This window comes from Phacochoerus africanus, chromosome 14 (genome assembly GCF_016906955.1).
Source record: "Phacochoerus africanus isolate WHEZ1 chromosome 14, ROS_Pafr_v1, whole genome shotgun sequence".
In the NCBI taxonomy this organism is placed as follows: domain Eukaryota; kingdom Metazoa; phylum Chordata; class Mammalia; order Artiodactyla; family Suidae; genus Phacochoerus; species Phacochoerus africanus.
The window spans coordinates 57,533,338-57,549,190 of NC_062557.1; the positions used below are offsets into that span (position 1 = coordinate 57,533,338).

Consider the following 15,853-nt stretch of genomic DNA (forward strand, 5'->3'; position numbering starts at 1 on the left):
AAGACACCTGCAGCAGGCAGGCCGGGCTGGGCCTTCATCGTGATTCTGAAGCACACCTGTATTTGGCTTCCTTTGAATGATGCATTTTCCAGCTTGGTAATGTTGAGAGACCTAGACAGGCCAGCCCAGGTTTCATCCAGAGCTTGGGAGCGCTCCCTGTGGCCCTGAGCCGCACGGGAAGCGATGAGAGCAGAGTGGGAGGTTATTGGGGGCGGAGACCTTCAAACCCTCGGAGTCGGAGTCGGGGCGGGGCGGCCCAGGCCTGGTTTGTAAATGAATGATGGAGCCTGAGTTTTCGAGATGAAATGAATGGATTGTTTAGTTGGCATCATTAACGTAAAGCTCGGGTTTAGCTCAAGTATTACCGAGATTTACAGGAGCCATTTTTCACGTTTACTGAAGGTCTCACCAGGGAGCACTTAAGCAAATGTAAACGGTTGCAGGCTGCAGGGGGGCTGTGGGTGCCGTTCGTCCCCCGTCACACGGAGCTGGTACCCGGTGAAGCTCTGCAGAGCTTCTGGGGGGAGGATTAGTCTCGGTGTGTATATACCGCAGATGGAATAAGAGCGTAAACCTTTCCTAAGTGTCAGCCAGGCATTTGAAGTGGCAGGAGGAACAGATTTGGTCTCAGTAATCGCAGTGCTCATATTCGGAACTTGGTCCTTAAAATACAGTCATTCAATGTCACGCGTCGTGAGACAAAGAGCCAGCTAAAGGGCTGAGTCAGGACAGTGGTCAGGGAGAGGAACTTGGGCGTTTTCTCAGACCCATCGTCAGCACAGGGAAGAAAGCATATTTGATTTTTTTGAAGCATCGTGAGTCATGAGCATTGATGGACGCAGTCCTGGGGATGGTGGGGGGGGGGGTCCCCTGGGCGCTCCCCCGCCCACCCCGTGCCCCTGTTTATAAGAAAATCCTGTTACTGTGAAGCATATCCGTATTTTGATTCCATCTCCTTGGAATGATCCATTTTCCAGCTCGGCAATGTTGACAGGGAAATAATACATGTCAGCTTGAGTTTTCCCAACTTAATGGGAAAATTAATTCCAGTAATTATGAATATAGAGAATTAAGTGTCATGCCATGGTAACCAGGTTAGTCACTTGCAGGCACGTGAGAAGTGAGTCATAGGCGAGTACGCCTTTCACTAGTCATCAGGAGTCATTTGCGCTCATGGCCTGTTGCTTCTTTTCGTCTCCTTTCAAACAAGAGGACACGGAAAGATCTGACGCCATCAGATGCTGCTCCCCCTGACTGGTGTCACAGGAGCAGTGGCCTTAGGACAATCTTCCCTCTCCTGCCTGGTTTGTCCAGTTTAGTTTCAGTCAACATTTTGGGCCCCAGCCTTAGGTATAGGGCGTATCACGTTGACTGGTGCAGGCGACACTCAGAAAGCGTGTGGTGAGGTCGCAGAGCGGGTCGGCGTGATGGCAGTGACGGTGCAGAGGGCACCTGGGCCACTCCTGGGGAGCGGGCAGGAGGAGGTGGGGAGGTGTTCTTGGAGGATGGAAGTGACGGGCGCAGAGGGCACCTGGACCACCTGTCGGGAGTGGGGGCGTGGGGGGGAGGTGTTCTTGGAGGACATGTTTTGATGTCTAGGCTGAATCTTAGAGGATGAGTAAGGAAAGGCCACACTGAAGATGAAAGGAGTGTGGTGTGGGGGGGGGGCGGGGACGGTGGGGGTGGTCGGAGGGGGTGTCAGTCCTGGGGCGGAGGAGCTGCAGGCGCTTCACAGCGGAGGTCTTCCACCCAGACCCCAGATGGCAGAACCACCGGACCAGACCCCGAAGAGGCATTTTCCTTCGGAATGCTGTGCTTTTCCACAGTGGCCAGCATTTAAGAATAGAAGACTTGTGCATAAAAGCCCAGATTTCTGGGCTTCGTGGGCTCCCTCCCACGTGGAAGCTGCCAGCCATACCTGCGTGGCAGTTCCCACCGTCCTTACCTCTCCTGTTTTTGCCTTGGGCAGCCCCTTTCCTCCTTATATGGGGAGCCTGGTCCCCCTGGCTGCTGTGGGTGCAGGCGCTGTCCCGGAGCAAAGGCTCAAAGGCTCGTCCCAGGCGGGCGGCGCAGGACCTGCTCACCTGCATCTGCACCTCCCTCTCCCCAGGGCTGCGTGCTCGCAGCTCCCAGGTGGTCTCCGAAGCTGCAGAGATAGAGGGTTTGATGTCCCAGCTTGATTTTTTAAAAAATAACTTGTGTTTTATTAAAGCTTTTCAGAGACCCCTTACCATTCATTGACCCTAATTTCATGTAGGTGGACAGAGCTGCTTGTTTTTATTAGTGTCCCGTATATTAAAGGGGGAGGGTCAGAGCAGGACACCATCTGGCTCCACCAGGTACCGGCCATCCCTCTGGGAACCTGGCAGCGATGCAGGGGTTCCGTAGGTGGTCCCGCCCTCAAGGATGTGAGAAAACAGATGGGACCTCTACCCCATACCCGAGGTGGTGTTTGGCTTTGTTTGTTTTGTTTTTTAGGGCCGTACCGGCGGCATATAGAAGTTCCAAGGCTAGCGGTCCCATCGGAGCTGCAGCCGCCGGCCTCCAGCACAGCCATAGCCACAGCCACACCAGATCCGAGCCATGTCTGTGACATACACCACAGCTCACGGCCACGCTGGATCCTTCACCCACTGAGCTGAGCGAGGCCAAGTATCGAACCCGCGTCCTCATGGGAACTCCCCGGAATTCTTAACTTGAGTTTGCCTTTTGCCTCCTCCCTGAGTTAGAAGGCTGCATCTGATGGGTCAACAGTGGGCTAAGGCTCCTTGAGCTTTTCCTCCCCCGAATCTATCCATCTTATCTTCCCCCTGGATGAATAAGTCTTCCATCAGTTTTCAAAAACTCCTTCAGCTCAGACCAGCTTTGATTTCTTCCCTAAGGTTTCACCTGACGTGGTGCCGCAGCCCCCGTGTTTCAAAGATAATCACGCCAAGTATACATACTTATTCTTGCTTTTCTCTTAAACATGCTTTAACATTCAATTTCCTTTTTTTTTTTTTTGGTTGTTTTTGAAGCAGGTTACCATCATTTTACATAAACTGAAGGTTTTTCAAAAATTACTGTAACTAATTTTCTTTTAAAATATGCTTCGTGCCCTCATTTCCTTCACCTACTCCTGACATTCTGAACTTACATCAGTCCCCGGCGCTTTTCCAGCATCTATCACTTGAGACTGGTTCAGAAATAGAAAATTCCTGAATAAAATTCTGGGGAGACATCAGCGAATCAGTTCTTTGTGGAGATTCTCCCCACAAACTCAGGTCAAAGCTCAAATGTGGGGTTTATGCAGGAAATTAAAGTTAAATTGGCTGCATTTGATTAAGGTCTTGAGTTATCTTCTGTTTTTAAAGAAAGGAAATTTTTTTTTGTCTTTTTTTTGCCATTTCTTGGGCCGCTCCCGCGGCATATGGAGATTCCCAGGCTGGGGTCGAATCGGAGCTGTAGCCACCGGCCTACGCCAGAGCCACAGCAAAGCGGGATCCGAGCCGCGTCTGCAACCTACACCACAGCTCATGGCAACACCAGATCCTTGACCCACTGAGCAAGGCCAGGGATCGAACCCGCAACCTCATGGTTCCTAGTCGGATTCGTTAACCACTGTGCCACGACAGGAACTCCGAAATTTTTTTTAATAATTTGAAAATCGTTTCTTCTGGAAAAAGGACCAAGAAATATGAGATTAATTTTGAGGTAAACCCAGTTACCTGCAGAGCTGCTTAAAATAGAAGACTTTCCGCATTTAACAGAACATTTGCTGGGCCTCTCTGACATATTACTCAAACAGAAGGCCACCTTTCGCCAGTAAATTATTTAAAAGCCAGGTAATTTAAATTACATTTAAGTATAATACGTAGGTATCAAATGAAAGCTTGTATACGCTCCTTTGTTTCTCATTTCTATAGAAAATTGCACCTTGATAGAGCTACTAAGGATCGGTGTTTAGTAAACAAAGAAATGCAGTAATTTAAAGGAGGAATAAATAATTCATAGAAATGTGTCGACAAGTGTCCGTTGTTGTCTTCCCTGTTCTGCCCCCGCCCCCATCGCTATTAGTTTCTTGGGCAGGAACGTAGCCTTGGGCAGGAAAGGACGAGATAGAAAGGCCTTGTGCGCGGATGCTCGATGGAGAGAGACCTCAATTTAAAATGTAATTCAGTTTGGGCTGTGAGCTTGGAAATGCATCATCTTTCCTCCCTCCGTGTGAGCCAGGAACCTATTTACAGGAGGGAGTGAATGGATATCAAAGAATTTTTTTTCTTTCAAGAAAACTGCTAGCGCTTTTTCTGCCACCATCCTCCCCCTGCAGAGGAGTGGCGCGAAAGCCCCACCTTCCCCGGGGCGGCTGTCATCGGGCCTTTTGTGTGCGCTGCTTTGACGTGGCTTGCAGTCTTGCCATCCGAAAAGCCCTAACACAACCCTGACTTGACAGACGAGGGAACCGACCACAGACCAGAGCAGTTAAATAATCTGCCCGTTTTTATACAGATAACCTCGGAGTTCCCAGCAGAGAACTCAGACCACCTGATTCCCGAACAACCCGCTTTAGGCTATTTACAGACACCAGGATATCGTGACAATAACACAAGGAACATCAAAGCATCCTCCAAACGTCTTTGCGGTGAACATGTTCCATGGGCACAGGGGCAGAGATGGCACAGTGAACCCTGGCACACACATCACGCAGACTCAACAGTCGGCAAGGCTCTGCCACACTGGCTTCATCCTGCCCTTGGCATGGCCAGAACACATGTAGCTGTGTGACTAGATGACGTCAAGGGAGGTGGAACAGAGAGGTCGAGGGTACGCCTGCGGTTCCCCAGTCCGTTGCTTACAGAGCTAATTCACAGCCCCTAATTCACAGTGTTCTTTCCACTGCAGTCACATTTGTCTAAAGACAACTGAAAGTAGGCAACTTACCAGGCCAACATGGTCAGCGCTGGAGGAGGGATGGAGGTGCAGGACTGAGGCCCAGCCTGTGTCCGTTTGGCAGGTGCAGACCAGGTAGGACCAGCATCACGTTGGTGACAGTGTAGCGCTGGATCCCGGGCGTCAGGAAGCCTCCAGATCTCCTGGATTCCTAGCAAGTTCCCAGGTGATGCCACAGCCGCTGGTCCGGAGACTGTGCTGAAGGCAGAACCGCTGGCGCAGGGCATCTGCCAGGAAGATGCAAGGCCCTCTTCCTGGGGTCATTCCAGCCCAGGGAGACCCAGGAAAGCCAGTTCGACTAGCCCTCCTTCTGGGCTAACCTCGAGAAATCAGGCCTCAGGGTAGCACCTGAAGTGGCGGCCAACTGCCATGGGATTTAAATGCTGGAAGGAGCAAAAGGAGTGATGAAAAAAATTTTAAATAAAGAACAAATGGTAGGAGTTCCCACCATGGCACACACCATGGCACAGTGGATTAAGAATCTGACTTCAGAGCCCCTCAAAATGCACCTGTCCTCCGGCCCAGTGACTGGGAACTTGCCCTCAGAATTTATCCTGCTCAGAGCTGTGCATAGTGGCTTCTCTGTAAAATGTTCATCCCAGTGTACTTTCTAATTAAAAAGATGGGAAGAGTTCCCGTTGTGGCTCAGCAGGTTAAGAACCACACTGGTACCCATGAGGACACAGGTTCCATCCCTGGCCTCGCTCAGTGGGTTAAGGATGTGGCATTGCTGCAAGCTGCAGTATAGGTCAAGGATGCAGCTCGGATCCGGTGTGGCTGTGGCTGTGGCGCAGGCCAGTGGCTACATCTCCGATTCCACCCCAGCCCGAGAACTTCCATGTGTAGCAAATGCGGCCCGGAAAAAGAAAAAGAAAAAAAAAAGATGGGAAAATACTAAGTGTCCAAAAAAGACGTATTGATTGAATTAATTGTGGTAGATCCATGAAATAGGCTGCAGTGTAGCTATTAATGATAATGGTATAAGGTAATTCTTAGGGCCTAGGGAAATCATTAAGATATATTGAAAATAGAGTAACAAAACTGCAACAGATTATATATTACATTCTCAGTGGTGTTTGGGGGGGGTTGTTTGTTTTTGCTTTTTAGGGCCACTTCTGGGCATATGGAAGTTCCTAGGCTAAGGGTCAGATTGGAGCTACAGCTGCCAGCCTGTGCCTTTTTTTTTTTGTCTTTTGTTGTTGTTGTTGCTATTTCTTGGGCCACTCCCGCGGCTGCCTGTGCCATTTTAAAGGAGATATATCTTTGGGAAAAGGCTAGAAAGATTTTTTTAAAAAACAGTATGTTTCTTTCAATAATTTAGAATCTTTTCTGTGATTTTCTATGGTTCCAATTTTTCTGAAATGAATGTGTGTTGCCTTTATAAATATTTAAGAAAATTAAAGCATCCCAGTAAAATAAACCTCCCAGAGATACAGCTGGAGCACCTTTGCCCACACTGTGCGCCAACCCCGGCTCCCAGTGCCCGGAAGGAAACAGGTTCCCTGAGCATCTGGGTGCTGAGAAGGATCGGGGCAACCTGAGCCAAGAGCCTTGTCTTTGTTCATGGGGCTTGTCAACCCATTTGCATTCATGCCCCTGTGTCCTGATTCAGATGCAAAATCAAGCCTCATGATTTGTGAGCTGACAAGGGTCAGAAACTAAACTTTCTCATGAAATTGCTTATCTCAATAAATTAAATTCATGTGTGCTTTTCTAAAAGGGCTTTTCCTAACACTAATATCTTTGAACCTAACCGGCTTCCACAGACCTTGCAGAAGGAGTAAACGGCCTTTTTTTTTTTTTTTTTTTAAATGCAAGGTCCAATTCAGGAAAAATAAAAATGTTTATGAGCCACATTTTTTTCTCCCACCCTAAACAGAATTAGCTTTTTAGAGTCCCAGAGGGGAAAACCTGTTCTTATAAGCTAACAGCTAAGGACAGCAGTTAGGATTGTTGCACTGCTTTTCAGTTCTTTCCGGACGCATGTGAGCACCGAGCCCACAGGCGTCTCCCTCCCCTGTGCCCCTGGAAAGCTGTGTTGTCTGCTGCAAGGGAAGCTAGGTGCCGTCAGGTCCCAGGATGTGTCGCAGGACTGCAGAGAACGCTGCTTCAGCAGGCGTGAGGGGTTGGGCGCCAGCGGCGGGGCAGAGGTGGAGGAGCAGAGGTGCGAGGGCAGCCTTGTCCAAGCGCAAGCTCGGGTTTGGAAAGCAGGTGCTTGGAGCCCTGAGGGAATGGGAGCCAGGCTGTTGGCTGAGGACACAGGAGCTCAGCAGCCAGTGGAGGGAGAAGAGGAAAGACAGACCAGGGGAGGCGTTAAATAAGAGCCAAACTGGAGAGTTTACCTTTAAAATGAGGGAAGAGGAGTCCCCCGATGGCACCGCAGGTTAAGGATCCAGCATCGTCATTGCTGTGGCTCGGGTTCCATCCCTGGCCCCGGAACTTCTGTGTGCCACAGGCGCAGCCAAATAAATAAAGAAAATGAGTGAGCAAATGGGAGAAGGATGTCAGGATGAGGGCGTGCGTCCCTCTTGTGTAAGGACGGCTGTTGGGAGGAGACGGAGGAGATCTGGGTCCTGGGAAGGCGAGGGGTTGCCACCGTCACTCTGAGAAGCAGGGAGGTCAGCCCAGCCGAGCGTCCTCCCTCCACGCCCGTGAGTGGCCAGCAGCCTCCTCCAGCAGGTCATCGATGCGGGAATGGGAGCCAAGGGTGGGCACGATGCTGGGGACGGGGCAGCTGAGGGGGCCTGTGGGGACATCCTAGACACGACGTACAGAAGAGGCGACAGGAACTGGATGGAGTGTCACCCTTGGGGTTGGACATGTGCTGGTCTCCGGCGTGGTTCCTGGCTCCTCCATCACTGTCACCTTGACAGCAGCACACCCCTGTATGTCCTCTTTCCATCAAAGCTCCCATTCCACTGGGCTCCATCTGGGGAACCAGACAGTCCCAGCCGGGGAGGAAAAGATCAGTGCTGGTCCCCATATCAGCGTGGGAGCCAGGATGCTCCCTTCCTTGTGCCAGCGCCCCAGTGTGCCCTGGTCTCCAGCTGGTGGGCATTCTGCTCCCGGCCCCTCTCCCCTGAGCTCGTCTTTTCCTTGGAGGGGCAGCCAGGCTGTGTGACAGGCACAGGGCCACAGACTGTCCCCACCTGGGTGCAGAGGACAGATGGCCCCCCCTCAAGGAGCTGGCCCTCCGTAGCCAGACCCCTGGACCACACCAGAGACTCCTGCGTCCCAGTGGGCACTGGGGAGCGGGCTGGGAGTGACCTGTGGCTTCTCTAAGGACAAGGCAGGCTTGTGTCCCTCATTTGATTTCTTCAGGAAGAGTCCACAGACATGCAGACGAGCTGCCACCAGTAGATCCAGTTTACCCACACTTTCCAAAAGCATCTCTCAGGATTCCACACAAAGGCTGTCACAGAACTCGGGCTCCGCTGAGAGCCAGGCTCGCGATCACCCTCGGCACCAGAGTTTTAATTGACGATTTACACATGTCATCTTGTGTCACCTCCTCCTGACAGTCCCGTGTCTGTAAACACACTCTGGCCCAGGGTGCTGTCACCACAGCAGCGCCCGGCGTCGCACAGCTGGCTGGAGCTGGTGCCTGTCGTTTATTACGCGTCCAGGTACTCAGACACACTGGTCTCACCCCTTGTTGCTCGTGGGGTGTTGTTTGTAAATAAAGGATAAATATTGGTAGAATTGCTTTCAGAAGCAAGATGCTGGGTTTTGCCCACATCGTAAATCCTGGGTTCCGGGTGGTTCTTCCGTCACCGCCAGCTGTACAGCAGAACCCTGTGCACGCCGAGGTCTGTGCAGTGACTGGCCAACAGGGACCCGCTCACAGCACGCGGAGTGCTACCCAGGGGTCTGTGAAAATCCGCATGGGAAAGGAATCTGGAGAAGAATGGATGCGTACATGTCTCGCCAAATCATTCTGCTGCACAGCGGAAACGATCGCAACCTCGTAAACCCACTGTGCTCCAGTGACACTTTCAAAAATGAAGAAAATAAAACAGCTGAAGCCAAAAAAAAAGGAAAGACCCCTGTGCACAGCGGGCGCCGTGTGGGGCAGTCCTCGAGTCAGCCCTGTGAGGAGGGGCGGTCGCCACCCTGCCCGGATGCGGATGGGGTGGCTTGGACAGCTCCAGGCCGGGGAGGGACAGAGCAGAGCCTCTAGTGGGATCTGGGGTGCGGTGGCCCCCACTCTCTTGACTGCATTAGTCCCCACTGGCAAGGCCAAGGGGAGCAGCCCCGGCTCTTGCAAGCACATCCCCCCCTGCCCCATCATGACTGGCATCAAGAGGGTGTCCGGGCTGGGGGGACGCCAAGCCCGCCTCCCCGCGCCCCCGCCCCATCGCTCAGCCAGGACGGGCAGCCTGACGAACGGGAGCGGAAAGTGAGGGCCCTGTTCTTTCTCTTGCAGCCCGCTGCTGGCCGTGTCCTTCGCCACCTGCTGCGCTGTTCCGGGAGTCGCCCTGCTGACCTGGGGGGTGAATCCGCTCACGGGAGCCCTGGGCGTCTTCAACATTTTCCTGTACACCTGCTGCTACACACCGCTCAAGAGGGTCAGCATCGCCAACACGTGGGTCGGGGCCGTGGTGGGCGCCATCCCTCCGGTCATGGGCTGGACAGCAGCCACGGGCAGCCTGGACGCTGGTGAGTGTCGCTGCCTCTCCCCAGCCGGGGGCCTGGATGCCAGAGCTCGGAGCCTGGGGCCCCTTCCCGCGCTGTCGCCGCTGTCCGAAGCCCTTCCTCCCCGGGCTGGTCCCCCCGGGGCGGGGCTGGGATCCCGCTGTGTTCCGCGCTAACCCTTGGGCGAGTGTGCGGATGTGCCGTGGGCGCAGGGCCGAGGGGAGACCTGAAGCCTGAGCAGGGAAAGGCCGAGAAAACGGAGACCGCGGTAGAAGGGAAGGAAAGCTCCCCAAAGTCAGCAGCAAGGCAGGCCTGGCGCGCTGGGGCCGGCCCGGCCCGGCGGGAGGTGCAGGGATGCTTCTGTCAGCGGGCCTCCTGCACCAGCTCTTCACGCCCACAGAACCGGCTTATTTCCCCTTCTTGGGAGAGAACAATTTTCATTCGTTTCGTATTTCTTTTTTTATGATTTGCTTAAATTGTTCATGCCGGCTCCAAAAAACCATTGAGACATTCCTCCATTTTTTTTTTGGCTGGTATGTCACAACGGAATTTGTGGGGTGAAAATAGCTCATTTTGACCATCTGTAAGGGAAGTTTCACAGCCTAATTAGTCAAGTAATTAGTGTTTTTGACCGACACTTAGGAAGGAAGTGGTGAGGTTTCCTGCAATATATGTAAGTACATATTTTTCACATGAGAGATCAAAAGCCTATTGACCATAAACCGTTGCCCTAGAAGCCACATTTCTGAGACTGTTCATAAAAGCCCTTACTCTCCAATTTGGCGGGCTTACACAGGCCATTACACCTTTACCGCGATTGTCGCCCAGAATGGTTTTCATATCCTGTGAATGTTGGCGTTTCATGAATCTGCACTTGGAATATTCCAGAGCGTCCATGCTCCTTTGCTCTGTGATGAACCGGAAGCCGGGGTCTCATCCGAGTAGGGTTAGGGCTCTGGGGAGGGGCCTGGGCTTGGAGCGGGGTGCCTGCAGAACCGCACTTGCTCCCGGATGCTGCGTCTCCCTCCCCCTCCCACGTGGGACTCTGGAGGATGCAGTGAGGATTGCGGAGTATTCCTCGTTCATGCAGTCGGTGGAGCAGTGCAGATGGAAGAAGGTCGTGGGATGTTACTGGTTTGCAAACTCCGGACTATTCCCAGGCGTTACCTGGCTGTTGGTCTGTGGACAGGCGAGGCCTCCGGGCTCAGTGGAGCGTGTACGGGGCCTGTCAGGGACCTCCGTCTTGGGTGAGGGAGGACAGAGGGGAGAGCATGGGTTTGGCGTCCCTGGACCCGCTGACTCTGGGTGTCCCCCCAGTTTTCAGTTTGCCATTAAAGAGCACACCTGGGAGCCCCCAAACCTCCGGGTGGATGCCCCTGCTCGGTCCTGCCTGCAGCCCCAGCCTTGACCCAGCAGGCCTCTCCCTCTGGCCCCCTCCAAGCCCTTCCAGTGACTGCTCAGACGCTGGCATGGAGACCACACAAGGGAGTGGGTCACTCCCAGCCCTGCCCAGCGGTGCCCTCTGCACGTGGACACCTGCTCCAGGCCACTGCCCGGCTGATGGACACGGTCACAAACCCTATTCGGTTTCCTCAAACCTGACAGAAGGAACAAGGCTCCAGAAACGGTCAGGGTCAGGGCCAGGGCCAGGGTCAGGGTCAGGGTCAGGGCTGAGTGCCACAGCCCAGGGACACGTGTCGCTGGGTATGTGCGAGGGGGGTCCAGCCCAGGGCCCTGGGGAGCCAGGTCATCTCTGTCGTGCAGGGTCCTAGGACCCAGGTTCCTGTTGGAGGTTGGAGGCTGGAGGCCCCCTTGTCCTCCCAGAGCTTGGGCCTCAGCACGGCTAGAGCTGTGTCCCCTGAGACCAGAGAGAGAAGGGGGTTTGCAGCCGCCTCCTGGCCAGGAGGCACGCTCAGGCCGAAGCCTTCTCTGCCCAGGCACAGTCCTGGCTAAACCTTTAAGAGGCATATTTAAAATAATTTTTTTTTCTGGTCTTTTTAGGGCTGCACTCGTGGCATATGTAGGTTCCCAGGCTAGGGGTCAAATTGGAGCTGTAGCTGCCAGTGTACACCACAGCCACAGCAACACAGGATACAAGCCATATCTGCGACCTACACCACAGCTCACAGCAATGCCAGATCCTGAAACCCACTAAGTGAGGCCAGGGATTGAACCTGTGTCCTCATGGGTACTAGTCAGGTTCATACCCCGCTGAGCCACAACAGGGCCTCCTGAAATAATTTTTTTATAAAAATTTCAGTTGTGGTGTTTTTGCAATCCAAATTTAATTGTGTACAAGCTCCTTAATGAGGAGCAGTCCAGGGCCAGGCCGTACCTGGTTTAGTAGCAGTGTGAATTTGCACATTTTTCTTGAAAAACAAGATCCTTTATCCACCTAAACTGACCCTGGTGTACAAGAGAGTTGCTGAAAATGTGTATGACCCACACACAGAGATGTTCCTTTTGCCGTTTCTATTGTATAAAGGTGCACTGTGGGGATACAAAAACGATGTGGCTTACTGCCCCCCGAATCCTGACTTACGCAGATCAAATCATACACCTAAAGCCTCATCCGGTTTATATAGAAAGAGTTATGCTACTTTACGTAATGTTTTAAACTGCTTCGAAAGTTTCCAAACGGTAATTTGCTAAGTAGAGCCAAGCTGAGGTAAGTGATAACTCTTTGAACGATTTGAATAAATGAACTAATGGAGGAATGAATCAGTGAAGAACCTTCTGTTTTAGAGACGAAAAAAGTAAGGCACTCCAAGGTCAAGTGTCAGGCGTTTCCCTACTGTCAGCTCTGCGTAAGGACTCTGCGGGCGGAAGCGATACGGAACAGTAAGGCCGGATCCGAGAGAATGTAAGAGTCCCATTGCTGAGACTTCAGGGCCTGAGGCGGCTCTGATTTTATGTAGTTGTATCATCCTCTAGAGCTGCACTTTCCAACACGGCAGCCACTCACCGAAGTCCAGAATGGTAGTTCTCAAACGGCAGTGCCCATCAGAACCCCCTGGATGGGGGGCTTGTTGAAACCCAGAGAGAGTCCTGGGCCCTGTCCCCACAGTGTCTGGTTCAGTGGGCCTGGGGCAGGGCCTGAGGATCTGCATGTCTCACAAGTTCCCAGGTAACGTTGATGCCTCTCGTCCAGGGACTTCATTTGAGAACCTCTGGTCTGAAGAGCCAGAACCCGGGAGCGCTCTGGCTGTCCGCCTGCCCTGGAACTGCCCTGGGCTTTGGGCAAGGGGTGTGGCAGGTGGTATTATCCAGATGTGCCAACAGCTCATTTGTCTTAGCCACCCAGGTTAGTTGTATCTCTTCTGGATTCTGATCTTGTGGGATGTGGTCATTTGACCAAGCTCTTCAGGGAAAAAAAAAAAGAGCCAGGAATGTCCCCTTTCTTCTGTGGTACCACCAAACCATTTTGTCCTGAGACCCATCACGGTGGCGCAGCCGGGAGAGAGAATGCTCCCGTGGGGTGAGGTGGGTGAGAGGCCGGGGCTCGTCCCTTCCCAGGGCGTCCCCACAGCTGCCAGGGTGCCGGACCCTGCGAGAGAGGGAGGTCATGACATCACACCTCAGCACCTCCAGGGACAAGCCGGCGGGCGACCAAATAACGGACTGAGCTTCCGCGGGAGGGGGGCCTTCAGAGGGCTGGGGGCTCTCCCCCTCCCCATCGGGCCCACCAAGCCGCTGGAGCCGAACACCCCCGAGTTCAGGGACGGGCCGTTTACCTGAGGAGGGAGGGGGCTTTCCGGGAAGAGGGGCACAGGGGGCCGGGCCTGGAAGCCCGCAGCGAACACAGCCCCGGGCCACTGTCCCCGCTGGTCAGCCAGGGGGGTCCCCAGCACCGGCGCTTCCGTCACCACCACCCTGACCAGGTGGACCTGGGCCGAAGCCTCGCCGGGGGCTCGGCAGCCGGGGGTCGGGGTCGGGGAGGCCGAGGCACAGGGCCGCAGGAGGTGGACCCTGAAGGAACCGACCCTGGTGGGGGGGAAAGACCCGAGCCAAGGGGCTGCAGGAGACGGAGCGCCTTGGCCGGAGCGGAGCAGCAGCGCCGCCCGCCAGTACCTTTCCCGTGCTGAGCGTCCAGATCTGCGGGTGGTCTCCGTGGTCACCCCGGGGCCGGTCCAGGCCTCTGGGGACTGGACACTGGCGCCGCCTCCCCGCCTCCAGTAACGACACGCAACACAAGATAAGTGGAGGGACCACCACGAGGGTGGGCGCCCTCCCCCACAAGGTTTTGTGGGGTTTTGTTTGGTTTTATCACTAGTGGAAAAGAGCTTCTCACATTGTAGATGGGCCCGCAGTTTGGGTCCAAAGCCCGAGCTTGACCTGGCCCTTGGGAATCCAGCCCAGCCCTGGTGGGTTCGGCGAGTGAGGCAGCATGGGGGGTGGGGGTGGACAAACGGATTAAGGACGGAAATGGTGAAAGCTCAGCAGGGGCTCCGTGTTCCTGATGTCTGCCGTGCTGCGGCTGCGCAAACACCTGTAAACAGCCAGCCCCTCTCTCCCCGGAGGAGGCCCAGACGGCTTTCAGTGGCATTTCTGTTTCATGGGTGCCAGCCCCGAAAGTACTCTCTGTGGCCCTCCTGCCAATAAAGGCGGAGTTTCTTCTTCCGCCCATTCTCCTCCCAGACCCAGGGTCCGCCCTTTCCACCCACCTGCCTAATTACTTTGCCTTTTTTTTTTTTCTTTTTTAACTTAACTGCTGCGAGCAGAAACTATGAAAAATGCTTACCAACTAAAACTCAGGACGGCTGAATGAGAGGGCTGCCCGCAGTGCAGCCAGCTTGCTGTCTTAGGGGTGGAAGCGCCTGCTTTGCTCTTGTAGCAGTGGGCAGCAGTGAGGGAGGTGACCTGCAGGCCCTGGGGAGGGGATGGGGGGCGGGGGACACTGCAGATAAGTGCCCGACAGCAGACGCTCCAGCTCGGCTGGGCCTGGAGCCACACGCATTAGGCTCTCAGCTGTGTTTACCTCCGGAGACCGTGGAGTTCGTCTCAGGGGCTTCAGGTTAAAGTGCCTTCCCCTGCTCCTTGCCAAAGCTGCCTCTCCCCCGTCACCCCCGAGTCTGTCTCATCGTGTTTCCAAATATGCGTAAATCCCCAGTCTTGGAAGTTCATCTCATGGGTCCGGTGACTGCCTTGCAGAGCTGGCTTGTCTGCCTTTGGTTTGGAATTCAGATGCTGTTGTGTGGTAAACATTAACTATGTCGGCCTACATTGAGTTACAAATGAGGGCTTAGCAGAGGGTGACATTTGGCAGATGGATGGTTTTAGTAACAAAAAGAGAATGAGGTTGTTTTCGCCCCAGCTGGTAAACTACAGAATGGGAAGTACGGTCTCCACGTATGTACCTCCTTTATTCCAGGATGAGAAGATAGAATAGAGTCAAGGAAATTTACTCACTCGTTCATTCAACAAATATTGATTGAGAGCTTACGAAGCACCAGACCCTGTATAACCGAGGCACCGTGGAAGACTTCCCTTAAAACACTGCCTCCCCTTGAAATCAGACTCGGAAACGAGTGAGTTCCTTTTGCGTGAGATGGTTCCATAACTAGCCTTAGAGCTCCAGAGTGATTAAGATAAATGCCATTTCTAAAGACAGAGTGAACAAGCAACATTATGGGAATATTAGCAAAGCAAACAGTACTTAGAGCCTGGTTCTCTTCAAAGGTCTAAGAAAGAGTGAATGCGAAACGCCTGGAGCAGGAGGTTGGTGGTATAATTGGCAACCCTTTGGTACAAAGTCCACCTGCCGTGCTGGTCCCTGGGTCCCCGGAGTTGGTCAGGATCACAGGGGGCTGGACCCTGGTAGACGTGGGGCCTGGAGGGCACGCTTAATCAGTTCTGTTCAACACACAAATCCATGTTTGGGTGGACGGACCTTGAGTGGGGGCTGAGGGAGGGAAGCCCCCAGGGAAACAGGAAGGAGCGACGGGGGGTCTCCTTGCTCAGAGTTGGGGCTCATGTCGTGCTTCCGCCTCCCCCACCTTTCCCTCGGATGAAACTGCGGTGACTCCGAGTGGACGGAGGACGTGGACCACAGGGGAAGGGCATCCATGCCCCTCGCTGCCCGTCTTCATCACTCCCAGGTCACTTCCAGAGGGTTCTTCAAGGGCAGGAGGCAGTTGCCGCTTCTGTTTCCTATTTTCAGGGGACTTTTCGCTTTCCCCTCTGCTGCTGCACAGTCGATACACTAGCCTCTTTATCTGCGCACCCTAGAAGCCAGTGCAGGGGAGGCTCCCTTGTGTCCACCCTCAAGAGACAGGCTTTGAGGTCTGTG

General features: G+C 53.8%; 1 protein-coding gene across 1 annotated transcript in view; it reads left to right on the forward strand.

Moving 5' to 3' along the window:
- The window catches only part of LOC125115149 (protoheme IX farnesyltransferase, mitochondrial), a 98,620-nt gene that overhangs the window by 77,446 nt on the left and 5,321 nt on the right, over nt 1-15,853 (forward strand). The window contains exon 6 of the mRNA XM_047758982.1: nt 9,356-9,588. Within this exon, the coding sequence (XP_047614938.1) occupies nt 9,356-9,588 (233 nt within the window). The remainder of the gene's footprint in view (nt 1-9,355; nt 9,589-15,853) is intronic.